Source organism: Aplidium turbinatum, chromosome 6 (assembly GCF_918807975.1).
Source record: "Aplidium turbinatum chromosome 6, kaAplTurb1.1, whole genome shotgun sequence".
NCBI classification, from domain to species: domain Eukaryota; kingdom Metazoa; phylum Chordata; class Ascidiacea; order Aplousobranchia; family Polyclinidae; genus Aplidium; species Aplidium turbinatum.
The window spans coordinates 27,093,602-27,121,427 of NC_137477.1; the positions used below are offsets into that span (position 1 = coordinate 27,093,602).

A 27,826-nucleotide genomic window follows, 5' to 3' on the forward strand; every position below is an offset into this window, starting at 1 on the left:
CATTTTAAATGTTGAAAAGATTTCCATTGTTTCACAAACTTTTACAAGTTCGTTATTAAGAATAAAACAGTGTTTTTAGAAAAAATGTATTGGCGTATTACGAACTCATTTGTGTCAATGGTTGTGGCTGATCATCGCAGTGGTGGATTCCTGGGGGAGGTGGATTGGGGCGATCACCCCCTCTTGAAACGCAGAAAAGTTACTTTATTCATGTTGAATGTGTAATGTAGGATTATTATAGATCTACAAATCATTGTGTTTTGTTGAAATGGCCACCCCTAAGGTGACTTGTTGGATTCGCCCTTGGATCATCTAAAGTTTGCTCAAATTATTGAAACAAAGAGTAATCTTTGTTTTTTATCGTTTTTATATCCAAGCCTACGCCCAGTTGAACATTTTTAAAGGGACACGAAGGCAAGGGGCAATTAAGCATGCCATTGAATATTTTGAAAAACACACAGCCACATGTTATTGATCGGTGTCGAATAGACGATCTTTCAAATATTACCAGGGCTCTCACCATTTGGCTATGCAGTCGATATCGTTTGAGAGGTTGTACCAAAATGAGATTTTTTGCATGAAATCTTTTGAAACATTTCTGTAACGTAAATGTTGTTTATCCACAATTTAATCATCACAGAAAATGCAACACCAAGTGCTGCGCTATTGATTGCGTTTGGAACGATTGGGGAAAGTATGGGGATTGTTCGAAAACTTGCGGTGGTGGAAAGCAAAAAAGAACTAGAACAATTGCGAGGCAAGCATCGTGCAATGGCGCACAGTGCGTTGGGAGCTTTGAAGAACAAAGGTACTGAAAGTTGCTCAATTAATTTCAATGATTGTTTGACAGTTTTATTTTAAATGTTGAAAAGATTTCTTTTGTTTCACAAACTTTTACAAATTCATTTTTAAGAATCAAATAGTGTTTTTAGAAAAAATGTATTAGCGTATGACGAACTCATTTGTGTCAATGCTTGTGGCTGATCATCGCAGTGGTGGATTCCTGGGAGATGTGGATTGGGGCGATCACCCCTCTTGAAACGCAGAAAAGTTACTTTATTCATGGTGAATTTGTAATGTAGGATTAATATAGATCTACACATCATTGTGGTTTGTTGAAATCGCCACCCCAAAGGTGAATTGTTTTTATCGTTTTCGTATCCAAGCCTATGCCCAGTTGAAGATTTATAAATGGACATGAAGGCAAGGAAAACAATTTTGTGTCCACTTTAACCCTATCTTAATTTAAGCTGTTTTTGTACGCGTAAAGCACGTCACAGGTTATGTTAGCCTTGTGCTAATTAATCGGTAATAACGGGAGCTATGAAAATCACAGAGCCAAAATATTTTACAAGATAATAGCCATGTGTATTGTGCGTATAGAAATTAAAATTTTATTCAACAAATTTATTGAAATAAATTGTTTGAGGTGAAAAAGCGTCAGAAAGTCGGTTTGTATTCTAATTTCCCGAAAATAGCTTCAAAATTGAAATTTTTGAATTGTAACATAAAGTAATGTTAAACTAAACAAAAAATTACTTTTTCTCATAAATATAAGCCATTTTTAGGCGTTTTTACATTTCAAGGTAATTGCACTAATTAACATTTCTATTGCATTAACATTATATATAACTAACATTGCACGAAAATGTCTAACCACTTGAGACGAAATGCTTATTGCGAAGGGCAGGAAGGTAGAAAAATGACCTGTGTAGATTTAGAAAATTCGCCAAGAAGAAAAACTGAAAGTCAAGAAATTTCACATTTCTAGCATATTCACTACTAGAGTGGGGCGTGCTAATAAAGCCCCGTGTTGCTACAGATAAGGTTAAGCATGCCATTGAATATTTTGAAAAATACACAGCCACATACTATTGATCGGTGTCGAATAGACGATCTTTCAAATATTACCTGGGCTCTCACCATTTGGCTATGCAGTCGATTTCGTTTGAGAGGTTATGTCAAAATGAGATTTTTGCATGAAGTTGTTTGAAACATTTCTGTAACGTAAATGTTGTTTATCCACAATATAATCACCACAGAAAATGCAATACCAAGTGCTGCGCTGTTGATTGCGTTTGGAACGATTGGGGAAAGTATGGGGATTGTTCGAAAACTTGCGGTGGTGGAAAGCAAAAAAGAACTAGAACAATTGCGAGGCAATCATCGTGCAATGGCGCACAGTGCGTTGGGAGCTTTGAAGAACAAAGGTAATGAAAAGTTTCTGGGCAGCCGATTGTAGCATCGAATAGACAGCGATAGACACGTGTTTCGCCCATGAGGCTGGGCTCATTAGTATCGCACCGTAGTGTTGAACTGTTTTATTCGCATCAGTGGCTCACGGTACAAAAGATTGACGCGGTGAGAGAGTACAAACAAACATAGCCAGGTCGAGGACTTTAAGAAACCGGCCTGCCACACCCCGCGGCGGCGGGGAGCGGCGTGATTTATGGGGTGACGATGCACCCGGAGAGTTAAGTCCACCAGCTTAGGTCGCGAGGGCCAGGCTGGGGAGTCGAGGTACCTGTGGAGGGAGAGTGTGGATCGAAACACTATATGGCCCGTCCGCAAATTTAGAATGGCGGAGCGGGCCAGGGAGACAGGCTCTTTCTGCATAGCCCAGAATGAAGCCCTGCGACGGACCGGGCGACCCGTCGCGTGTGGAGGCTGAAACCGGCAGTAATTGACCGCTGGGCAGCGCCCACGTCTCCTTTACGCGTCCTCGCGCAGGTACTTTGACTCTTATACCCGGTCTGCCAGTAGGCAGAGCGGATAAAATTGGGGTCTCCCACGAGGAAGAGAGTCGAACCATTTAAGGATAATTTGGCTCTCGTGGCAGACGAATATTCAATAAAAATGTGGAGCAGAGGCTCGATGAATCAATATACTGTAATAAAAAAAAAGTTATGTAATTAATACTCACTGGAGAAGAGTAAGCTTTCATTCGGCGAGCACGGATGTGCACTGGCCAGACGTTGAGGCAGGTTCGCCCAGCTGGGTCGGGGAGGCTAGCGATCGAAACCAGAGGCACTGATAGGCTACATTATCGGTAAAAATAGAAAATTGGGGTAGAAGTTTTGAGGCTGCATCGAGTTGATCAGGGGATCGTGTTGATCAATGCATTGAAAGTGGAGCGATGTTGATCCGAGCGGGCAAGAACAGCGTTACAAGGCGAAAGCAGCGTACTTGGGTAATCGACCGCCGCTTTACCAGTCAGTTTAACTCTTATCTTAGTGGAAAGAAAAGAGCCAACAAAACCAGCAGGTGTCAGGGGTAAGACATGTGAAGAAGGGGTGTTCTGCTCGCTGTACGCTTGCTACTCGCTTGCTGCTCGCTGTACTAGCGAGTGATCAGCCTTGTGCTGATGGCCGGGAAGAACACCCCTTCTTCACAAAGGTAATAAAAGTTGATTTAATCAATTAATTTTAATTAGTGCTTGACTGTTTTATTTTAAAATGTTGAAAAGATTTCCATTGTTTCACAAACTTTCACAAATTCATTTTTAAGAATTAAATAGTGGTTTTAGAAAAAATGTATTGGCGTATTACGAACTCATTTGTGTCAATGCTCGTGGCTGATCATCACAGTGGTGGATTCCTGGGGGAGGTGGATTGGGCGATCATCCCCTTTTGAAACGCAGAAAAGTTACTTTATTCATGATGAACTTGTAATGTGGGATTAATATAGACCGACACATCATTGTGTTTTGTTGAAATGACCACCCCTAAGGTTACTTGTTGGATTCGCCCTTGGATCATTGAAAGTTTGCTCAAATCGTTGAAACAAAGAGCTATCTTTGTTTTTTTTATAGTTTTCGTATCCAAGCCTATGCCCAGTTGGAGATTTATAAATGGACATGAAGGCAAGGAAACCAATTTCGTGTTCACTTTAAGCATGCCATTGAATACTTTGAAAAAGACACAGCCACATGCTATTGATCGGTGTTGAATAGACCATCTTTCAAATATTACTAGGGCTCTCACCATTTGGCTATGCACTCGATTTCGTTTGAGAGGTTATGTCAAAATGGGATTTTTTGCATGAAGTCTTTTGAAACATTTCTGTAACGGAAATGTTGTTTATCCACAATTTAATCATCACAGAAAATGTAACACCAAGTGCTGCGCTGTTGATTGCGTTTGGAACGATTGGGGAAAGTATGGGGATTGTTCGAAAACTTGCGGTGGTGGAAATCAAAAAAGAACTAGAACAATTGCGAGGCAAGCATCGTGCAATGGCGCACAGTGCGTTGGGAGCTTTGAAGAACAAAGGTAATGAAAGTTGATTTAATCAATTAATTTTAATTAGTGCTTGACTGTTTTATTTTAAATGTTGAAAAGATTTCCATTGTTTCACAAACTTTTACAAATTCGTTTTTAAGAATAAAATAGAGTTTTTAGAAAACAATGTACTGGCGTATGACGAACTCATTTGTGTCAATGGTCGTGGCTGATCATCGCAGTGGTGGATTCCTGGGAGATGTGGATTGGGGCGATCACCCCTCTTGAAACGCAGAAAAGTTACTTTATTCATGGTGAATTTGTAATGTAGGACTAATATAGACCTACACATCATTGTGTTTTGTTGAAATGGCCACCCCTAAAGTTACTTGTTGGATTCGCCCTTGGATCATTGAAATTTTGCGCAAATCTATGAAACAAAAAGCTATTTTTGCTTTTTTATTGGTTTCATATCCAAGCCTACCTCCATTTGAAGATTTATAAAGGAACATGAAGGCAAGAAAACCAATTTCGTGTGCACTTTAATTGGAGCTACGAAAATCACAGAGCCAAAATATTTTACAAAATAATAACCATGTGTATTGTGCGTATAGAAATTAAATTTTTATCCAACAAATTTATTGAAATGAATTGTTTGAGGTGAAAAAGCGTCAGAAAGTCGGTTTTTATTCTAATTTCCTGAAAATAGCTTCAAAATTGAAATTTGTGAATAACATAAAGTAATGTTAATCGAAACAAAAAATTATTTTTTCTCATAAATATAAGCCATTTTTAGGCGTTTATACATTTCAAAGTAACTGAACTAACATTTATATTGCACTAACATTAACATAACAGCAATTAACATTGCACGAAAATGTCCAACCACTTAAGACGAAATGCTTATTATGAAGGGCAGGAAGGTAGAAAAATGACCAGTGTAGGTATAGAAATTTCGCAAAGAATAAAAACTAAATATCAAGAAATTTCACATTTCTAGTATATTTCCTTCTGAGAAATACTTCACTACTAGGGTGGGGAGTGCTAATAAAGCCCCGTGTCAGTACAGATAGGGTTAAGCCTGCCATTGAATATTTTGAAAAAGACACAGACACATGCTATTGATCGGTGTCGAATAGAATAGACGATCTTTCAAATATTACCAGGGCTCTCACCATTTAGCTACGCAGTCGATTTCTTTTGAGAGGTTATGACAAAATGGGATTTTTTGCATGAAGTTTTTTGAAACATTTCTCTAACGTAAATGTTGTTTATCCACAATTTAATCATCACAGAAAATGCAACACCAAGTGCTGCGCTGTTGATTGCATTTGGAACGATTGGGGAAAGTATGGGGATTGTTCGAAAACTTGCGGTGGTGGAAATCAAAAAAGAACTAGAACAATTGCGAGGCAAGCATCGTGCAATGGCGCACAGTGCGTTGGGAGCTTAGAAGAACAAAGGTAAAGAAAGTTAATCAATAAATATTAATTATTGTTTGTTTGTTTTATTTTAAATGTTGAAAAGATTTCCATTGTTTCACAATTCGTTTCTAAGAATAAAATAGTGTTTTTAGAAAAAATGTATTGGCGTATTACCAACTCATTTGTGTCAATGCTTGTGGTTGTGGTTCATTCCTGGAAGAGATGGATTGGGGCGATCATCCCCTCTTCAAACGCAGAATAGTTACTTTATTCATGGTGAATTTGTAATGTAGGATTAATATAGACCTACACATCATTGTGTATTGTTGAAATGGCCACCCCTAAGGTTACTTGTTGGATTCGCCCTTGGATCATTGAAAGTTTGCGCAAATCGTTGAAACAAAAAACTATATTTTTTTTATCGTTTTCGTATCCAAGCCTACCCCTAGTTGAAGATTCATAAATGGACATGAAGGCAAGGAAACCAATTTCGTGTACGCCGAAAGCAGGTCCCCGTTTATTTTAGCCTCGTGCTAATTAATCGCTAATAACAGGAGCTATGAAAATCACAGAGCCAAAATGTTTTACAAGATAAATAGCCATGTATATTGTGAGTATAGAAATTAAATTTTTATCCAACAAATTTATTGAAATAAATTTTTGAGGTAAAAAACGTCAAAAAGTCTGTTTTTATTCTAATTTTCCAAAAATAGCTTCACAATTGAAATTTTTGAATTATAATATAAAGTAATGTTAAACTAAACAAAATATTACTTTTTCTCATAAATATAAGCTATTTTTAGGCGTTTATACATTTCAAAGTAAATGCACTAACATTTATATTGCACTAACATTAACATATATATAGCTAACATTATACGAAAATGTCTAACCACTTAAGACGAAATGCTTATTGTGAAGGGCAGGAAGGTAGAAAAATGACCAATTTAGGTTTAGAAAAATCCCAAAGAATAAGAACTAAAAGTCAAGAAATTTCACATTTCTAGTATATTTCCTTCTGTAAAATATTTCACTACTAGAGTTGGGCGTGCTCATAAAGCCCGTGTTGCTACAGATAGGGTTAAGCATGCCATTGAATATTTTGAAAAATACACAGCCACATACTATTGATCGGTGTCGAATAGAATAGACGATCTTTCAAATATTACCAGGGCTCTCACCATTTGGCTATGCAGTCGATATCGTTTGAGAGGTTATGTCAAAATGAGATTTTTTGCATGAAGTCTTTTGAAAAATTTTATCAACCGTAACTGTTGTTTATCTACAATTTAATCATCACAGAAAATGCAACACGAAGTGCTGCGCTGTTGATTGCGTTTGGAACGATTGGGGAAAGTATGGGGATTGTTCGAAAACTTGCGGTGGTGGAAAGCAAAAAAGAACTAGAACAATTGCGAGGCAAGCATCGTGCAATGGCGCACAGTGCGTTGGGAGCTTTGAAGAACAAAGGTACTGAAAGTTGATCAATTAATTTTAATTATTGTTTGACTGTTTCACTTTAAATGTTGAAAAGATTTCCATGGTTTCACAATTCGTTTCTAAAAATAAAATAAGGTTTTTAGAAAAAATGTATTAGCGTATTACGAACTCATTTGTGTCAATGCTTGTGGCTGATCATCGCAGTGGTGGATTCCTGGGGGAGGTGGATTGGGGCAATCACCCCCTCTTGAAACGCAAAAAAGTTACTTTATTCATGGTGAATTTGTAATGAAGGATTAATATAGACCGACACATCATTGTGTTTTGTTGAAATGGCCACAATTAAGGTTACTTGTTGGATCATTGAAAGTTTGCGCAAATCGTTGAAACAAAGAGCTATCTTTGTTTTTTATCGTTTTCGTATCCAAGCCTATGCCCAGTTGAAGATTTATAAATGGACATGAAGGCAAGGAAAATAATTTCGTGTTCACTTCAAGCATGTCATTGAATATTTGGAAAAGACACAGCCACATGCTATGGATCGGTGTCAAATAGCCGATCTTTGAAATATTACCAGGGCTCTCACCATTTGGCTATGCAGTAGGCTGGCGCAAAATCTCAAAAAAATTTTTTTTTCTTTTAAACTTTTTGTCAGTTTGGAATATTGTTCCTTTTGGTAAATGTATCTCCTACACCAAATTTCACAAAAAAATATTAACGTTTGACCCTAGTTCTTCTGGTTTAAATTTTTTCCAAATATCGAATTTTCGCTTATCCCTGAAACTGCTCACACGCTATCTTCTAATGCACTCTAGCATCTTAACGGACACAATAAGAGGCATTGAAAACATGCTGTGTGGGAGATAGCCAGTCGTCGATTGTATAAAGACTGACTTCGAGCAAAAACTTTAGAGTTTTGTGTCAATAAGAGGCAGTAACACAAACTTGTAGCGAGCAAAGTGGTTTAATTAGCAACTCCATGAACACTGACACGTGTATTACTCTCAAAATGTCGAATTCTACCACATTTCAGACATGATTTTCTTTGTGCACCCTTCACCGTAGTAAATATCTACTGCTTTCAGTTTCTTGAATCATTTGACGATGTTTATCGATTTTCACAGGCCAACAAAACTTTTTTTTATACAAAGGCAGTCATTTTAAGGCATTTCGAGGCCACTTATTCTGAAAATGCACTAAGTTTTCTCGAACTGGCTCTAGTTTTTGAGTAAGAGCAAAAATATTTTTTTCGTAATTTTTGAGACCCTATAGATTTAACGTCGTGTCGTTTACTACATAGACAAAACTGGAAGTAATCCCAGGCACATTTCTGAGTTGTATAAACGCCATTTGGAACCAATCACGTTGATTACAACCCAAACAAACAGCTATTTAACGTTTACTGGTCTAGTAACAATCAAAATATGATGTGAAGTAAGCCTGAGGATACAAGATGTAGAATATATAACTTGCGTTTTGCATTAATATATTTGTTGACTTCAACAGTATCAGACTTACTAAGTAAGCTATTAAGTACAAACAAAATGCATACATTGTTTTGCTTAACAGACTAGACAAATAAGCAAAACAAAGCTGTCGATGAACAAACGCAACTCTTTATTATGATTGGCCTACTGAGCAACACCCCATCAAGGTACGAAGGCCATTTATATAATTACAGAATACAAAGTTATGTTATTCAGTAAAGTAGCTGCTTAGAATTTTATCCTTGCTGCGGAAGAACGTAATCTTGGCCTTGGAGTCAAGAATGCCATGTTAATCGAGATGAGGAGCCAAGATTCCAGCTACCACTTTTGATAGCTAAATCTTTAACTACTACAGTAGGTGGTAGAAATTTGGTTTTGAGAAAAAAAACTTGACCTTGCTCCAAAACACTACTGAAGGTATTGAGGTTACTCTCAGTCATGCCCGTTTTCCTATTGTTTCAAGCAAATCACCACTTGAAACTAGAGAGGGCAAACAAAAAACAGAAGTAGCAACGTCCATGCAATGACTGCCTTGCACATTCCATGTAAACATAATGTTCCAACTTCCTTCGAACATCCTCACCGTGCAGAAGTATCAATTTTCATGGTGATGCCACTGCTTTCTTTATGCCATGACACTCTGAACTTCTTAGCCTTGAGCCTAGAAACGGGTTTGCGTGCAATGTTTGCATACTTTATAGGAGGAACCCAGGACTTATCTTGATCACCCAGCTTCATGCCCAAGTTATAATAATAATAATGCTTGTTTTTATATAGCGCTGTATCTATCGCAGAATGCGTTGCTCCTCTGCGTTGCCTCATGCAGCAAAATATATCTGGGTTGTTTGTACAGCATCCTACTTGTCAAAGGCATATTTTATTAGCCTATATGCCATTTATTTAGCCTATAGACCAGAAAAAAAAACTTCTTGCAGCAAAGACTTGGCCTTAGCAAAGGCTTAGAATAAAATTTCATTTGTACAGTATCCATTTCAGTAGGCCTACCTATTCAATATAAAGCTGCATTCATAAACACATGACTTTCGGGATATTTTTCTTGTGAGGTAGGCCTACTGATTCACAACTGTTTTCATTGAATGTTTATGTCTCCCTTATTTTAAACACAGTTCATTTCAACCTTTGCTTGCGATTTGAACTTTTGTCAAGACGGACTATATAGAGGCCATGACAACGTACAATGGGATTGTTAAAACTGGGGGCAGATAGTGACGTCATAGTGCCATTGTCTTCAATTGAATTTCTCTACAGATGCTTCCATTTTGCAGTGCGTTTAGTTCAGGGTAGTCAGGAATTATTTTACCTTAATGAGTACCGGTACAGTAGCCTACTTAAGTTACAACTCTAAACTTGGTAGGAATGTGATTTATCGGTGTCCTACATCAGCATAAGGATGAGATAGATCGATATTTGAAATAGAAATAGCCTACTTTGATTTGTTTTGGTATTTCAAAATATGTTTTTTTAATCGTTTCAAAATCCAAGCAATTTCATTTGGTTATGCGTTTGAAACGATTGTGAAAGACTGGAGAATCTCAGAACGTAGGCCTAAGCTGCAGGACTAAATTTGACCCAACACGTCTGAGGTCTATATGAATGAGAGAGTCTCCTAGGCTACAAGTCAGCAGTTCTTGAGATCACCAGCTGAGTGTATGAAACTGCCATACAAAACTACTAGACTAGGCTACTAGTTTGAGAATCTCAAATAGGTCTTTCAGTTTCTGTGAGGTAGAAAACGAATAATTTACTTTTGCCTTTTCCGGAGTGTTTTTTTTTTATCATTTCATTTTGATTTGAAGAAAATTATATTTTCTTGGCTTCCCCTGAATCCATATTTCGAAGCTTTTTGCAATAAACAGATTGAAATCATCAGTCAAGAAGTTTTCCAACCCCCAGTGCTAAATAGATTTACATTTAGATTCAACCCCCAACCCTAAGTACCCATATTTCGAAATATGTTTGTTTTGAACAGCATTGATGGATAGGCTATTTAACGTCCTAATACGTCTATATTTGATTCAATCTTATATTTGATTTGTTTTACGTTGTGAAGCATTGTTTGTGATATATTAGTACTCTTGTAAATGTGGTTAAGAAGTGCTGTGTCTTTAATTGCAATGGAAATTATAGTGAAGAAAATAAAGTTGCAGTGTTTAAACTGCCTAAATGCGAACCGGAACGTGATAGATGGCTTGCCACTATCCCAAGGGATAATATTTCCGATTCAAAGGACAACTTCGTTTGTGAACGCCATTGGCCAGAAAACTATCCTACCACAAAAGTGACATTATTGTGAGCTTTGAAAATGTCCTGGCTAATGCTTTTAGTGTCCAATTTCCTTTTTTAGCAGGTGATGATGTTGTATTTCGGGCTCATCAGACGCTTGTTTTTCAATGCAAGGAATTTATGCAAGATTCCGACATACCCAAGTTTGTGTTAAGAATTGATGACAATCTGAGCTTTGGAGCATTTCATTCTGGAGTAAAATGCTCTATAACGTCTCTATCAGCAAGTAAATGTTCCAGATGGTCACAAATTCAAGAAGCTGTGAGATTCTTGCATTAAATGGAATTATCTCATCAACAAAGTATTAATCTTTTAACTAAGCGAGTCTTGGCTACGAGTAGCTGGTGCATTGTTTTTTTTAGATACTTTTTGCTAGTGAAGTTACCACTTTTTTAAATATCTCAGTGTTATCATGGCTGTTTTTTTTTTTGTTTTTTTTTTTGCTGACCTTCGTTCTTTGCTGATTTTTTTCCATGGCTGATCCATCGCAATTTTCAAGGTTGGTGTGGTACAATATCAAATGAACGATTTAATTGTATTTTTCCTTTTACAAGTTTGTGGTGGGCCCGTTTGATACGAGATTAAAAAATATATAAATTGTTTACGAGTAGCGTACTTGGTGATTTATTTCAACTTTCAGTAGGCTACCGTTCTGTAACAACATATTAGTTTTTTAAAGCTGCCTGACAGTGCCACAGCTTTCGTTTCAGTGTTATAAATATTAGCCTAACGTACGGTTCAATGTCGGTTCAATTGAAGACAATGGCACTATGACGTCACTATCTGCCCCCAGTTTTAACAATCCCATTGTACGTTGTCATGGCCTCTATATAGTCCGTCTTGACTTTTGTGCAATATAAACTAATTGAACTAGACAAGTGCAATTATGACATCATAATGGTAAACAGGGCTGAAAATAAGTGATTTGCTAATTGAAGATTTTGAGAAACGATTTCAAAAATATTTTCATTGTCGAATATCTCAAAAACTAGAGCCAATTCGAAAAAACTAAGTGCATTTTCGGAATCAGGGGCCCTGAAATACTCTATAATGACTCTCATCTTCTGTGCCAAACTTTTTTTGTTGGTCTATGTTATAAATTCACTGACTGCAAAAAGGATGTAAAATCAACTAAAATGACACTAAAAGCATGCACTATTAGTGTCTCTCAGGCTTGGAGTAGGGTGAAGATGTTCCATGTGGAAGTTAACAGAGGAAGTGATGTCAAAATCAGGTGGTCAAATTTTGAGAAATCCCCTCTTCAGATACTGCTAAACCACTTCGAAATTTATTAATTTTTCAGAAAAATTCAGAATTTCTCCTTGGGTGAACCAGGGTCAAAGGTCAAAACCCAACATAAATTTTTGGTTTACAAATATCAGTGAGCAAAATGGAAAATTATTCAAAACTGACAAAAATTTTAAAGAACATCAAGGAAAATGAGCCACCCTACTATGCAGTCGATTTCGTTTGAGAGGTTATGTCAAAATGAGATTTTTTTGCATGAAGTTTTTTGAAACATTTCTGTAACATAAGTGTTGTTTATCCACAATTTAATCATCACAGAGAATGCAACACCAAGTGCTGCGCTGTTGATTGCGTTTGGAACGATTGGGGAAAGTATGGAGATTGTTCGAAAACTTGCGGTGGTGGAAAGCAAAAAAGAACTAGAACAATTGCGAGGCAAGCATCGTGCAATGGCGCACAGTGCGTTGGGAGCTTTGAAGAACAAAGGTACTGAAAGTTGATCAATTAATTTTAATTATTGTTTGACTGTTTTATTTTAGATGTTGAAAAGATTTTTATTGTTTCACAAACTTTTACAAATTTGTTTTTAAGAATAAAGTAGAGTTTTTAGAAAAAAATGTGTCGGCGTATTAGGAACTCATTTGTGTCAATGCTTGTGGCTGATCATCGCATTGTTTGATTCCTGGGGGAGGTGGATTGGGGCGAACACCTCTCTTGAAACACAGAAAAGTTACTTTATTTATGGTGAATTTGTAATGTAGGATTAGTATAGACCTACACATCATTGTGTTTTGTTGAAATGGCCACAACTAAGGTTACTTGTTGGATTCGCCCTTGGATCATTGAAATTTTGCGCAAATCGTTAAAACAAAAAGCTATTTTTGTTTTTTTATCGTTTTCGTATCCAAGTCTTCGCCCAGTTGAAGATTTATAAATGGACATGAAGGCAAGGAAACCAATTTCGTGTCCACTTTAATGGGAGCTATGAAAATCACAGAGCCAAAATATTTTACAAGATAATAGCCATGTGCATTGTGCGTATAGAAATTAAATTTTTATCCAACAAATTTATTGAAATGAATTGTTTGAGGTGAAAAAACGTCAGAAAGTCGGTTTTTATTCTAATTTCCCGAAAATAGCTTGATATCGCCACCCCTAAAGTTACTTGTTGGATTCGCTCTTGGATCATTGAAAGTTTGCGCAAATCGTTGAAACAAAGAGCTATCTTTGTTTTTTTTTTATCGTTTACGTATGCAAGCCTACGCCCAGTTGAAGATTTATAAATGGACATGAAGGGAAGGAAAACAATTTCGTGTCCACTTTAAGCATGCCATTGAATATTTTGAAAAAGACACAGCCACATGCTATTGATCGGTGTCGAATAGACGATCTTTGAAATATTACCAGGGCTCTCACCATTTGGCTATGCAGTCGATTTCGTTTGAGAGATTATGTCAAAATGAGATTTTTGCATGAAGTTTTTTGAAACATTTCTGTAACGTAAATGTTGTTTATCCACAATTTAATCATCACAGAAAATGCAACACCAAGTGCTGCGCTGTTGATTGCGTTTGGAACAATTGGGGAAATTATGGAGAATGTTCTAAATCGTGTGGTGCAGGAAATCAAACAAGAAATCGAACAATTGCGAGGCAAGCATCGTGTAATGGCGCACAGTGCGTTGGGAGCTTTGAAGAACAAAGGTACAGGAAATTGAATGCACAACCTGCGGTTATTATAAACATATTAAACGATTCTATTTCTACATGGTTAAAGTAGCTACAATGTTGCATAAGTCACAATAGTAACCGAAAGAGTTCAGTTTAATAAAAATGCTTTTAATCAATTTCATCTGAATCAAATTATTGCCTTGCATGTTTTTGAAAAATGCACTTTCAAGACAAAGCCTCATTTGAAACGCTTGATGCTTTATTCAAATTATGGATTAGAAATAAATCATGCTGTCATGTAGATGTAAATGTATTGATCTGTAAATCATAGCGTGAAAAACTCTATTTTTGCCTGGTCAATTTTTCCTTTTAAAATTCTTACTTCAGGATTTGCAATAGCGTTTGTTGTCCTGTTGATTGTATATGGAACGACTGGGAGGAATGGTCCAACTGTTCAAAACCTTGCGGAACTGGTAACTAGGTTAACATTTCTAAACATGACAAAGCATGCAACTTCGTCTATTTGGAAGAAATATCTTCTGAAAGATTTCAAGACTTGGATGAATGTCTTGTATTGCAAATAAACTTATTTTCACACAGTCAGTTCAATGCTATGTCATCAAACGATCGATTTCGACGTGCTATAATTAGGTTATTCAAGTAAAATATTCTTTTTTTACATATCATATACATTATCAATTACAAAATTATATTTCTACAACTTTAGGAAATGAGACAGCAATACGGTCCTATGCTGTGAATTCAACTTGCGGCGGCCACACTTGCGAAGGAAGCAATGATAAGCAACGTAGTTGCAACGAGTTTTCTTGCAAAGGTAAAGGTCCAAGTTTGGATTTTAATGTCGCAGCAAGATTCTACTGTATAATGTAATGATCTTTTCATATTTTGACTAGCTGTGATTTGCCAAGCTCAGTGGGTTTTTTTTTCTGAACATGTTCTGCTAACAAGTTGATTCAGTAGCCTGTGTCAATGCACAATCACCGCTACGATGAAGAACAAAAGTTGCTATGAACTAGGAAATAAATGTTTACATCCAAAAAAAAAAAAAAACGAGACAAAAAGCAGTACTTGTCATTTTAATAAATTTCAATCCAATGTGATATTAAATTATTATTTTTTATTAGCACACCGTTACAAATTTTTTTTACCACATCTTACATCTTATCAAGTTAGTTTGTTCGTGATGTCGAGATAAATTTGTTCTACTTTATTCTTTTGGTCTCTTGCATTTTTTGTGGCTGTTTAACCATGCATTGACGTAGCGTAACCGGCAATTAAGGAAGTGAACTTTTATCCCAACAACCAGTATCCTAAGCGAGTAACGCTACAAGATAGGAGCACACTGTTGCAACTCTTCTATTTTTCGCTTAAGCGGATTGCGAGGTCACTGAGTGGATGGAATGGAGCAACTGTTCTCCCCCTTGTGACGCTACTGGCGCAAGCAACAGGAGTAGGTTGGTATCAGTGATGCATGCATGTGGTGGCGACCCTTGCCCAAGTGTCTTGTGGTAGTCAAAGCCTTGCAACCGGTTCTGCTACAATGGTGGTGTTATGGATGACAGAGGATGCATTTGCCCACCGTATTGGGAAGGCGACTGCTGCCAGACAGTTTTTTTTCTTTAAATCTTCATTTGTGTATGGCAAGATATTCATCCAATGTTATTTGACCAGTCGTCAGCTGCATTGTTGAGTGGTGAGAGCCTTGGTATGACGCTCGAAAGGGCGCTGGTTCAGCACCGCTCAAGAGCAGGCAGTTGTGTCTTTGACATGTCACTTTATGACATGCTTAAAAATCGACACAAAAATTGGCTTCTTGATTTTTCGTCCACTTAATTTAAATCTTCAACAAAGCAGCTTGTCGTAAGCCTATGTAGGCCTACTGTACAACAAAAATAATCTAACCATCAATCTGCAGCAAGCATTATGGGTGCGATAGCCTATTGAAATCAATTTCAAAAATTTAGGAAACCTTCTCAAAATCCATTTTAGATACAAATCAATTCCAAAAACAAACACCATCTGGATTTTGCTATCTTATTAAATGTTTTGATGAGTCCCTTTTTGCGTCTAAACTAGTCAATTTCACAAAAAAATCAGCGGACCAGAATGTAGCCAAAATGTTTGTTAACCGACTAGAAAAAGATGTGACTGATATCTTCCAACAGTTTAAATTTCCAAAGAAAATGACTTTCACTAGCAAAGACAAACAGCACTTAAAAAAAGCTAAAGAATGTCATATCTGTGGAAACCCTTTCGATTCCAACGACGACAAAGTTAGAGATCATTGTCACCTTTCAGAAAAATTTCGAGGGGCTGCTTACAACGAATGCAACCTTAAGTTCAAAGTCCCATAATCTTTCTGGATACGACTCTCATCTGTTCATCAAAAACCTCAGCGGGAATATTAATTGTATTCTCAACAGCGAAGAAAAATACATCTCTTTCACAAAAACAATAGTTATCTACCAATTCATAAATAAACAAGGTAATACCGTAAATGTAAAACGTGATCTGAGATTTATTGATAGTTTCAAATTTATATCAGCCAGTCTAGCAAACCTCGCTTCAAATTTAAACCCAGAAAAATTCTACGTCTTGAAAAAATATTTCTCTGAAGAAAAGAAACTTGATTTGGTGCTCAGAAAGGTGTTTACGTATATGACTACGTTTATTTCTTAGAAAAACTAAACAAAGCATCTCTAGCTTACATCCTAAAGATGCATTTTATTCACAATTAACTGATGAACACATCTCTGACCAGAACTATCTACATGCACAAAAGGTTTGGAAAGAATTCGGATTAAACACACTCAAGGGATATCACAACTTTTACCCTCGAACTGATGTATTCCTTCTTGCCCAAGCCTTTAAAAACTGCCTGGAAACCTGTTTAAACCATTATCAACTCGACCCGCTTGGTACTACACAGCCCCAGGATTAGTGTGGATGCTGCACTGAAGAAAACCAACGTTAATCTTGAATTATTAACCGACCCTGATATGATACTCATGGTTGAGTCTGGCATTCGTGGTGGGATTTCAACAGTTATTACCCTACATGAAAAAGCAAATAACCCTTATATGAAATATTTTTGACAAGTCACTTTCAACCAAGTATCTGATGTATCTTGACGCAAACAATCTGTGTGGTTGGGCGATGAGTAAACCCCTTACGACTTGTGATTTTAAAGGGATGGACTCTACTGAGAACTGGAAGAATACACCCTGTATTCTCTAGGTTGACTTGAAATACCACACTGATCTCGATGACTTACACAACAAATATCTCCTTGTCCCAAAGAAAATTGAAGTAAACATGGTAGAAAAACAAATACCCAATCTTAACAACAAAAGAAAATATGTTGGCCATCATGAAACACTTAAATTATACGAATGCCTTCGGTTGAAAATTTTAAAGATCCATCTGGGGGTGCAATTTACAGAATCTCCTTGGCTGAAACAATATATTGATCTCAACACATGCCTCAGAGCAAAAGCAAAGAACGACTTTGAGAAAAACTTTTTCAAATTGATGAATAACAGTGTATTTGGAGCGACAACGGAAAACATAAGAAACAGGGTTGATGTTCTATTGGATACGAGAAAACGAAAACTTTTAAATCCTTTTTATATATCGTCAATGGGAAATGATCTTATCGATTTCTTTATTTAAAGCTATCTAAATAAGTAGGCTATCTAAGTAAATATCTTAAGTAGCTGCAAATCTAGGTAAAGATCAGTATCTTATTCTTAACCACCGACTGTTTCTGCTTCAGATACAAATTCACAGCAAACTACGACATGTAGAGCGGAAGACTGGACGGACTACTTTGATGGGGATGATCCTACTGGTAGAGGAGACTTTGAAACTCTTGACATACTCAACAAAAAGTACCCCGAGGAGATCTGTTCCAATCCAACTGCTGCAGAGGGAAGAGTAAAAGGAAACACAAATGATGATTCTCTTTCTAGTCAGAACGTAGTGGTCACGAAAACCGGACTCGTTTGCCAAAATATTAACCAAAATTGTCGCGATTATGAAGTCAGGTTCTGTTGTCCAAAAAGTAAGTTGTAAGCAACAAATTAAAGTAATTCTTCTCGTTTGTTTAAACTCAACTAAAAGTGGGAACATCAAGTGAAAAATGGAAACATGCAGCCTACTTATTTTCCAACTTTATAGAATGTATAGACTACTTTAACATAATAACATTTGATAATATATTTTCTCAGTTTCCAATTTCCCATTATATTAAATTAATTTTATATGATTACGGATAATTAGTGACCGAGTGATACAAATTTTAACACAAATTAATTTTATCGGTATCGGATACCATTTGGTTTTAGACACATGACAAGTTTGGTTTGGTTTTGAATCTTTATCGTCGGACTGACAAAGCCTTGATCGGTTATTCGTGGTAGTTTCGCATACTTGTAGAGGCTTTTGATGCAGGTTCGGTTACCGAGATCGACAGAGTGAAGTTTCGATTGTTGAAGTGTTGTTGCCGGGGAATTATTCCATTCACTAGGTGCCGATGAATGTAGAGCAGTCCTGAAATGCGTTGTTCAAGCGCATAAGCAAGAGTCTAACTAGCGCCACGTGATCTTGAGCCGGGCGCGGCGCGTATCCACGGAACTAACCGTGCGGAAATAGGCTCTATAGTTGAATCTGAATATTCCACTAATTTTTTAGTTTTGTGTTGTTGAAGATAACTCTTGTGGTGTATTAACTGTTGCACTACAATTATATTTTGCATAGTTCCAGAATGTGTGAATGGGGAATGGACGTCTTTCCTCGACAGTGACGATCCAACTGGGCGGTGCGATTGTGAATTGCTGCCGAAGTTGCGTTTCAAGTATGGAGACAAAATTTGTGAAAAGCCAACTGCAATTGACGCCAGAAGAGTAGCTGATCAAGAGCACTGGCATTATACTGATTTTGTCTCAGCCATTGATATTAATTTGGAAAGAGGGTTTCGGTGTGATAATACATTGGCCAGAAGGTGTGATGACTTTGAAATTCGCCTGTGTTGTCCCAAAGGTGAGTGTAGATAGTCTTACTACCAGAGTTATTTTTGTAATTTATTGTAACGACAGATTCTAAGGTGATTTTTCAGTTTTTATCTTCATTGAATTGAAAGGTATTTTGGGTCTATATGTACTAGACCTAAACAAATAGATGAAATGCTTCTTCTCTTTTCTCGTGTTGTCGCTATATGTCAGGGCATCCGTTGGTTAGCCACTGCCTGGTGTCGTCATCGATAGAAACTAGGCCTTCCATATGGTCTGTATAACCGGCAATCTTTGATAATGTGGGCTGCCGTCCGCATTTCATCACACTCACAAGCAGTGCTCTCTGCCAAGGCCCAGCGCAACATGTCTGCACCATAGCGTCCAACACCAGTGAGCAAACGGTTACGCCTTGATGAGGCAAGTCTAGAGAGGCCATGGCCCAGCTGGTTCTCGGGCGGGGATCTGCATACTTGGCGAAGTGGAGATGTGCTGCTTGACCATTGTTCACACCATGCGCTGAAATGCTAAATAGTTGATAGGTAAAATCAACAGAAAATTCAACGTTTACTCGGAGTTAAAGAGTTTTTTCACTATCTTTATACCTTTGTTTCCCATTGCAGTTATCAAGCAACAATGCGGACCGAACGATTGGACTGCTTGGTTAAATTGCGACACCCCTTCAGGCCTTGGAGATATTGAGACGATTGATGCCATAAATGAGCGCTATCCTGAATCTATATCATGCACAACACCCGCTGCGATTGAGATAAGAACCGCTGACGATGGAGTCCTTTACAATCCTCAAGTCCCTGACTGGAACATCAGAGCGAGTCCAACATATGGTTTTAGCTGTTATAACCAACCCTATCTGCAATGTCGAGACTTTACTGTCAGATTTTGCTGCCCGAAAAGTGAGAATAATATCTTTTTACTAACTATGCTATATGTTAAGTGAAATCAAGTAAATTGGCATAAGCACCAAAAGCGTTAGGAAATACTTTATAAATATAAATGCTGAACATCAAAAGGTGTTAAACAGATCACATGATATGGTAGAAAGGTAAGGTGCTAAAAAATGATGATTCAGTTACCTTTGATTTTCGTGGAGCCTATATCGTTGAGTTTGAGCTAGTCAGAAGTACTGTGCAGTTTTTGTCTTTTCCTGTTTATAAATTTAGTTAACCATTGTATTTTTATTCAAATGTAGTTGTTGTATGTATAATTGTATATTATTCCTGAAGAGGACATCTTGTGATGTCGAAAACTTTCGATACTTAATTTGCTGCGTAGTTTTGTGTTTCTATATGTAATAAACTTGAAGATGTTAAACTTGATCACGTTACTCGGCTTCGTATGCCTATGGTTCAACAAGACAAACTCTCTACCGAAGCTCTAAATATAACCGCTTTGACCAAAACACTGTAAGTAGGCTACGCTACAGTAATGTTAAATCTTGTGATGTTGCTCAGGTTTAGCTTATATGACTCACATAATATGACCGTACCAAAAATGGGTGAGTTTTGGAAAAGCGTCAAAGATTTTTCTTGCGTTGAGTGTTCATTATAGTGATTTTTTTTTGTTTATTAGTGATTTGCTGTTTATTGTAATAAAAAAAACTTTCAATGGTTCAATCAAATTATTAAAAAAGGGGCGATTACTTTAAACCCGTATCAACGTATAGTCCACAAAGTCGTGGGAAAATCTAGAAGACACCTTGAGTCAGGACATGAAAACTCTCTCAGCCTATCTCCAAAACTGGCGACTGAAACTCAGCGAAACCAAAACTGTGGCAGCAGCTTTCCACCTCCACAATCGGGAAGCTGATCGTGAGCTACACGTCCAGAACAACGGAAAATCTCTGTCCTTCTGCCCCGAACCAAGATATTTTGGGGTGACACTGGACAGATCGCTCACATACCGCCACCATTTGGTGTCACTGCGCAAGAAACTCACATCCCGCGCTGCGCTACTCAAGCGCCTGGCAGGTTCTAGCTGGGAAGCGAGGGCTGACACTTTGCATATACAGTAGCAGCCTTAGCCCTTGTCTACTCTTCAGCAGAGTACTGTGCACCTGTTTGGTGTCGCAGTGCTCACTGCCACAACATCGACACTGCCATAAACAGCGCCCTGCCCACAGTGACTGGATACCTGCGTCCCACACCATTGGACAATCTCCCCATTCTCTCTGGCATCCAACCCGCTGAGCTTCGTCGCGAAGAAGCCACTTTGTCCCTCGGTCGACGGGCACTGGAGCCTGACCACCTTCTCCACCTCAAGATCTCTGCTCTCCCAAACGAGCACCCCCGTCGACTGAAATCAAGACACCCATTCGTGCCAGCCGCTCAACTTCTTACCAACGAAGCTGATGTACAAGACATCTCTGCAGCTACTTGGGCGGACCATGAATGGCATTCTGAATGGAAGTCAAGCGCCGCCAGACTCTATTCGTTCATCCCCGACGCCGACGCAGGCCCCATCGGCCTAACACTACCAAGACAGGCATGGGTGCGCCTTAGCCGTCTCCGTACGGGCGTCGGTATTTTTCGCTCAACCATGCACCAATGGGGAATGGCCTCTTCCTCCTCCTGTGAATGTGGTGCCGAGGAACAGACCGCAGACCATATCATCAATGACTGTTCCATCTTCAAGCCACCTAACGGAGTGGAAGGTCTGCGTGTCACGGATGTTGAAACCAAAGACTGGCTGCTCTCTAGTAGCCTTCCAGTGTAGTCCGGGAACATCGTGAATCTGGGGTGGTAAAAGGATAGACCCTCGGCTCCAGAGGCTCACACGACGATGACGAACGTATAGTCAAAGATTAACAACGTATAGTCTGCGAAATTAGTTTGCTTATAGACTAATTTCGCAAACTAATTTGTTTTTTGGCAATACATAACATTTTTAGTCATTTTCTAAAGTTAACTGCTGTAAATTTTACTGTACTATGCTGTTGATAAAGTTGTATTGAAGAGGGTTCAATACCCGAAATCGCGATATACAACAGAAAAATTTCAAAAGTTTCAAAGGAAGAATTTCAAAGGTCCTGGCTTAACAGCCACTACCAATCATTTTCTTCTTCTGTTTGAATTTACATGTACTCTAAAAGGTCGTCGTTAATATTATAGTATTTACATTTTTCTCAAGTTCAATCAATTGTTGGTAAGATCATACAATTTTGTCTTTATAAGTCAAATTTTTGAGCATTTACAGTAGTTTAATTCAATCTTAACAAGTAGATCAATATAGTGTAAGATGCATATTTTACTTTGCCTAAGTCTATTAATTTTTCATGTCGGCTAATCGAGATTTAGATTATGGTTGGGAAGATTCATTTAATTCCCTTGTGTGTTGTACAAAATATAATGGAAATTGACCCACCCTATTATCTTGATCAACGCAACTCCTGGAAAATGCTGTCAGATTTTCATACAAAAAGTTGTAGCGTTAATTACTGCAGTAACAAAGGAACGGAAATAATTTAACATATCTGGGTTTGAACAATTAAAATGCAACGACTGCTTTTGCGAGGCTGCTGATTGGTCGTCGTCGTCGTCGTATGAGCTTTTGGAGTGGAATGTCTATTCTTTTACCACATTAGTTTCACGATGTTCCCAGACTAAGCTAAAAAGATACTGGAAAGCAATCAATCTTTTGTTTCATCATCCAAGATACGCAGACCTTCCACTCAGTTAGGTGGCCTGAAGATGGTGCAATCGTTGATGATATGGTGGAAATAGATTATTTTCTTACTGATAAGCAAGCCGAAAATATTTAAACTTGTTCAATAGTGTTAAATGCATGAACACCAATTTTTGACAATTATTAAACTATGTTTCTTGACTGACAAAGAGGACAATGCAAATACAGAAGCAAAACAAACGACAGATGTAAGCACTAAGCTGTGAAAGCTATTTCGATGTCATTGAATCTGTTCCCGATTTGGCCTGATATTGAACGTCATGCCAAGACACAACCAAGTTTTCTTGATAATAATCGAACCAATAACCACTAGGTCGTCGAATAGATGCCTTCAGTATTTAGTCACAGAGTGGACAATACAAAAACTTATTTTTTTAATAATAAAATTTAAACCAATTGTTATTGACCATATGTTGGAAATACGGCAAAATTACTTCTCTACCAAAGTCATATTAAAACTCTTATTCTTAAAGTCTGCACTGATGGTTTCAATCTTGAATTAAAGCTGTGGTGTTTATTACAGATAATGTTGTGCCCGAATGCACAAACGGAAAATGGACTGACTACTTTGATTCAGATGATCCAACTGGCCAAGGGGACTTTGAAACGATTTCATCATTGAAAAAAACATTTCCTGATCAATTCTGCACTAACCCAATTGCAATAGATGCTAGACTCGTAGGCACTGACATTCACCATCCAGTCGATGGACGCATTGCTCACTTGAGCATAGAAGATGGATTTTCTTGTAAAACCTCTGACAACAACGCGCGATGTGGAGATTACGAAGTCCGATTTTGTTGCCCCCCACGTAAGTATATGCTAGTTGCAATAACCAGGTCCGTTAAGAAAATATTTTAGGCCCGGTACCAATGAGGTTCTTGAGCCCAAATCAAGATATGTAAAAAAAACGCACTGTATCTAAAAAATACGCTGTGTTTCCTTTATGTGTGCGAACCCTTTGAAAAGGTACTGAGCCGCTAAAATTATCCGAGGCAGAGGTTCAAAAATGCCCCTGGACCCCCCCTGTTAACGCAACCGGCAATAATGATTTACTTGAGCGAGAATGAAAAGCTCATGTACTGTATATATATACTATAACGTATCATATCGTATCATATGTATCACATATCAAGTATATCGTATCGTATCATATCGTATCATTATCAGTATACTATAACGTACATAGGACTTTTCTTGAAAGGGAGAGAGGTGAACATTTCAATTTCCTTTTTCTTTTTTAAGAAAAATGTCTGTTTGCTAATATTGGCCACAAGATTACCATACAAATTTTACATTACGTTACCGTTGTTGATTTTCGAGCACTGAAGATGAAAACAATCTAGTTTTTGAAACGTTTGTTGAACATAAGTTTAATATCCACATTTTGGGCTCTTACTTTTATAAAAATGTAACACATTTCTGAATGTGTTTTTAAATGAAAAATGGTTAAGCTTATCGGCCAATTTATGGCCAGTTTATTGGCAAATGGCATTATATCATAACAACCTTGCCAGCCTTGGTACGAATCAACATAGTACCGCAAGCACACCATGGATGAATTAAGGGTATTGGGCTATGATTTTAGATTTCAATATGTTTGTGATGAGATTTGTGTTTGTTGAATGCTGCAACCCAAAACCATCCAAATTGTTTATTTAAAATTTAGTCGTCTCAAAAAAATCTGACAAAGGAACGATAACTCAATGGTTCCTCTACGTACACTATTAGGCTTACCTTTGTTTTTATATCACACTTCTTTTAATGTGGTGACAAATGAAGTCAGAAAAATTTTATCCAGTAGAGCTAGATCAATAATGATAAACTAGAATTCAAACTTATGTGCCTAAAGACGGGTGTTTGAAGTTATTATAGCAGGAAATAATAAAGTGAATATGCAAATTGCAGAACTGTCATTGATAATTTTTTTGTTATACCGGTGGTTCCCAACCTAAGCTTTACAGATCCTACACAGGTCCATAACAATTTTAACACTAAAAATATCAGGGGGTCCAATTTGACCGCTTTTCATTTTAAAGTGAGTGGTATTTGGTCCGTTTTAAAATCTGGACTTTGACCTTATACGACTTTTAACCATTTTAAAGTTTACATTGATGGGATAATTTTTTTCTGTAATAGTACTTATAAACAGATACCAAACTGTCATATGTGACCGCTATTTCATTTTGTACTCCCTTAGGCAATTTGCTTCCATGATCTCGTTTTTGTTGCAAATGTTACAAAAAGTAGAGGTATAGTAGCTTAAGGTGCTTTACTTTAGCATCAGAGGGAGGTCAAACCTCAAAAAAAAAAATTAAGCAATAATTTGTTGTTTTATGCTGTAGCCTACGGTAGTCCTAATTCGATATTACTAGAAGTACCGAGCCATCAATTTTGACCGTTTTTTATTTTCACTTGAATGGTATTTTGTCCGTTTTAATAACAGGACTTAGAGCATCCACGAGTTTAAATTATGAAAGTTTACTTTGATAGGTTCACGCATGTGAAACACTGTATAAAATATTGTACAGGACATATAACATCGGTATTTTGAATCAGCGGTCGTATGTAATCGCTTGGTTGGGTTAGATTGTGAAAAATCTTGATAGTTCTTAACGTTAAGTTGTAAGTAAAATTAAGTTCGCAAAACTTGCACTTAGGTTTAATAGTTTCAAGATTCTCAGTTGTGATAATTGTTTAAATAAATTCCATGGCCACAAAAGTTTTGGGAATTACTATTTTAAACTTTTTAAACAATGTTTAATTTTTATTTTTCAAAAATAGGCTACATTGCTAGTTTACAGACTGAGCATGCGAAATTGATATCAGGTAAAGCAAATATTTTATGATTTTACACAGCGTCAGAAAAATGCATTGATGGCCGGTGGACGGACTTCTTTAACGTTGACAGTCCAAACGAGGGTGGAGACTTTGAAGATTTGTCAACCCATTACAACATGTTCCCTGATAAACTGTGCCCAAATCCCACAGCAATTGATGTTCGAACCAGTGCAGGAACATCTTATTCAGTTCGAAATCAAAATGTGCTCATCAGCCTAAAGAAAGGCTTCAGATGTTACAACAATCAACCACCTGGTCAAGACTGTTGTGATTATAAAGTCAGATACTGTTGTCCAGGTATATTCAAAGTATTAACACAACCTCGCTTAATTTTGTATTTTTTTACCACAAGTTGAGGGATGGTATAAATTAGGCTCAAAACGCTTTTCTTTTAATTGTAAAATAACACCCCAGCCGATTTGTGATAGGTAAAAAAGCAACAAAATTATAATAAGTAAATGGCTACAAAATAGGCTAAGTGGCTATAAAAATTTCTTTGTCTCTTGAGTATCAATAGAATAGCTTTGTGAAGAAAGGGGCGTTCTTCCCGGCTATCAGCACAAGGCTGAGCACTCACTAGTACTCACTAGTATTCACTAGTAAATTATCGCAAAGAAGCTAATTATTGCGATAATTTACCAGAGAAAAAATCCCATATTCAGTTTCATAACTTTAACATTTTTCATTCTAGTGCGAATAGAATCAGTTAGTATCATTTCAATTAAGTCATAATGTTGCAAAGTTTTTGTTTTTATTGCAAACGTTACACTCTTAGGCGGAAATATGGGCCATTGCCTTTAAGTTTCTTCAGTTGGAGATGTATTTTTAGATTAGCTTTGTCTCTGGTTTAAGCAAAAAGCTTCAAATCTATTTGGTGTGATTAACTAACTTCAATTAGACTTCCTTTTTTTCATTGGTTGTATGTCTTAAAACACTTCTTCCAGAAAGTTGGTCGATAAAATAAACTTCCATGCCATAAACAAGCACGACAGACAACTTTTTGTTTACAAAATTTTTTTTGGTGGTTTGCGACAGATACACCTTTGCCATATCCATTTGGAGTTTTTTATTATCTACTTTCATAATCTAACGTTCAGTTTTTACGTAATTTTGCGCAAAAAAAAAAAAACTATAATAATCAAGCATACTATTTCGTGACGTAGTATGATCTGCAATCATTGATACAACAAATGAATACGCAACAGCTTTACTATTTAATTTTTGTATCTTGTGTACCAGCAAACATTTATATCTAGGAATGGCCCATTTTGTGACTGTAAGGACACAACCAAGTACATCGTAGCAAATGAGGCTTTGTAAATTTGCAGACTATATACGACAGACTATAATACTAGAAAAATATGCATCTTTCTACACTTGAAGCTTAGTTGATGAGAAGTAAAACTTCCTAACACTCGCTATTCTTTTCTTTTCAGAGAAGGCAGAATATGACGATAAGTGTTCACGTTTGAATGGTAAATGGACAGAGTTCTTTGACATTGATGATCCTTCTTCTTCAACGGACGGATGTGATTGTGAATTGTTGTCCTCAATAAGAGCTATAGATTCTTCAGTGTGTCAGTTTCCAGTAGCGATTGATGCTCGCCTGCTTAACAATGCAAATTATACCACTGCTCATCAAATAGTTGACTTAAGTCTTTCAGAAGGCTTCAGTTGTCGCAACAGCCAACAACAACCCCCGGCCACATGTCAAGATTATAAAGTTCGATTTTGTTGCACGAAGGAAAAGTAAAAGGAAGAGGAGATGGCGGAGGTGTAAGAAGTAACATGACTATGGTTTAACTCTATATTTTCCGGGTGGAGCTGATTTGTCGTTTTATCTTTAAAACCAAAAGTGGCAATGATAATACGTAGGCTACATTTCATCCAAAACCTATTTTTTTTCCAATGAAGTAGCCTAAAAGTTCAGAGGTCCCTTGCAAAAAGCAAGCAAATTTTCTTACCAGGTATCGACTTTTTTATCAAAATGCGTTGAGTGAATTTCATGATTTCAACGCAAACGCTGATCCTGTCAATTTACTAAATGAGTGACATCAAATATAGTTGCTACTTTGTAAAATATCTAAAGTCTGTTTCACCCTGAAAGGGGATCATCAGAAGGTTCTGAAAAATATGCTAAAACAATAAAGCAGTAGCCTAATACTTAAAAAGATATTAAACGTTATAATCTTGATTCAATCTGCAAAACAAACCCTCAGAATTAGAAAGGGCTGCCACCAGCAAAAGCTTCAGTTAATTAGTGTTAAACTTCTTGAATCTAATGCAAAAATTATGTGCACAGGTTTGTAAGTAAGTAATGTGCTTGAGACATGTCCCAGTGCACGATATGAGTTAAAACTAAGTCCTTTGATCACAGTGAAGAACCAAGTAATTAGTAAAAATTGGATTACCGGTATGGTATCATTTTAATACATTTGCTGTTTCAAGATAATAGCTATT

General features: G+C 37.1%; 1 protein-coding gene across 1 annotated transcript; it reads left to right on the top strand.

Moving 5' to 3' along the window:
- Positions 1 to 117: 117 nt before the first annotated feature.
- On the top strand, positions 118 to 27,826 carry LOC145772561 (uncharacterized). The gene is made up of 16 exons (XM_082584423.1): positions 118 to 221; positions 641 to 808; positions 2,043 to 2,210; positions 4,104 to 4,271; positions 5,516 to 5,683; positions 6,947 to 7,114; positions 12,442 to 12,609; positions 13,659 to 13,826; positions 14,181 to 14,266; positions 14,521 to 14,628; positions 17,590 to 17,877; positions 18,573 to 18,854; positions 19,447 to 19,737; positions 23,049 to 23,336; positions 25,385 to 25,663; positions 26,803 to 27,826. The coding sequence occupies exons 1-16, from the start codon at positions 118 to 120 to the stop codon at positions 27,117 to 27,119; spliced, it is 3,219 nt and encodes a 1,072-aa protein (XP_082440549.1). The 3' UTR covers positions 27,120 to 27,826.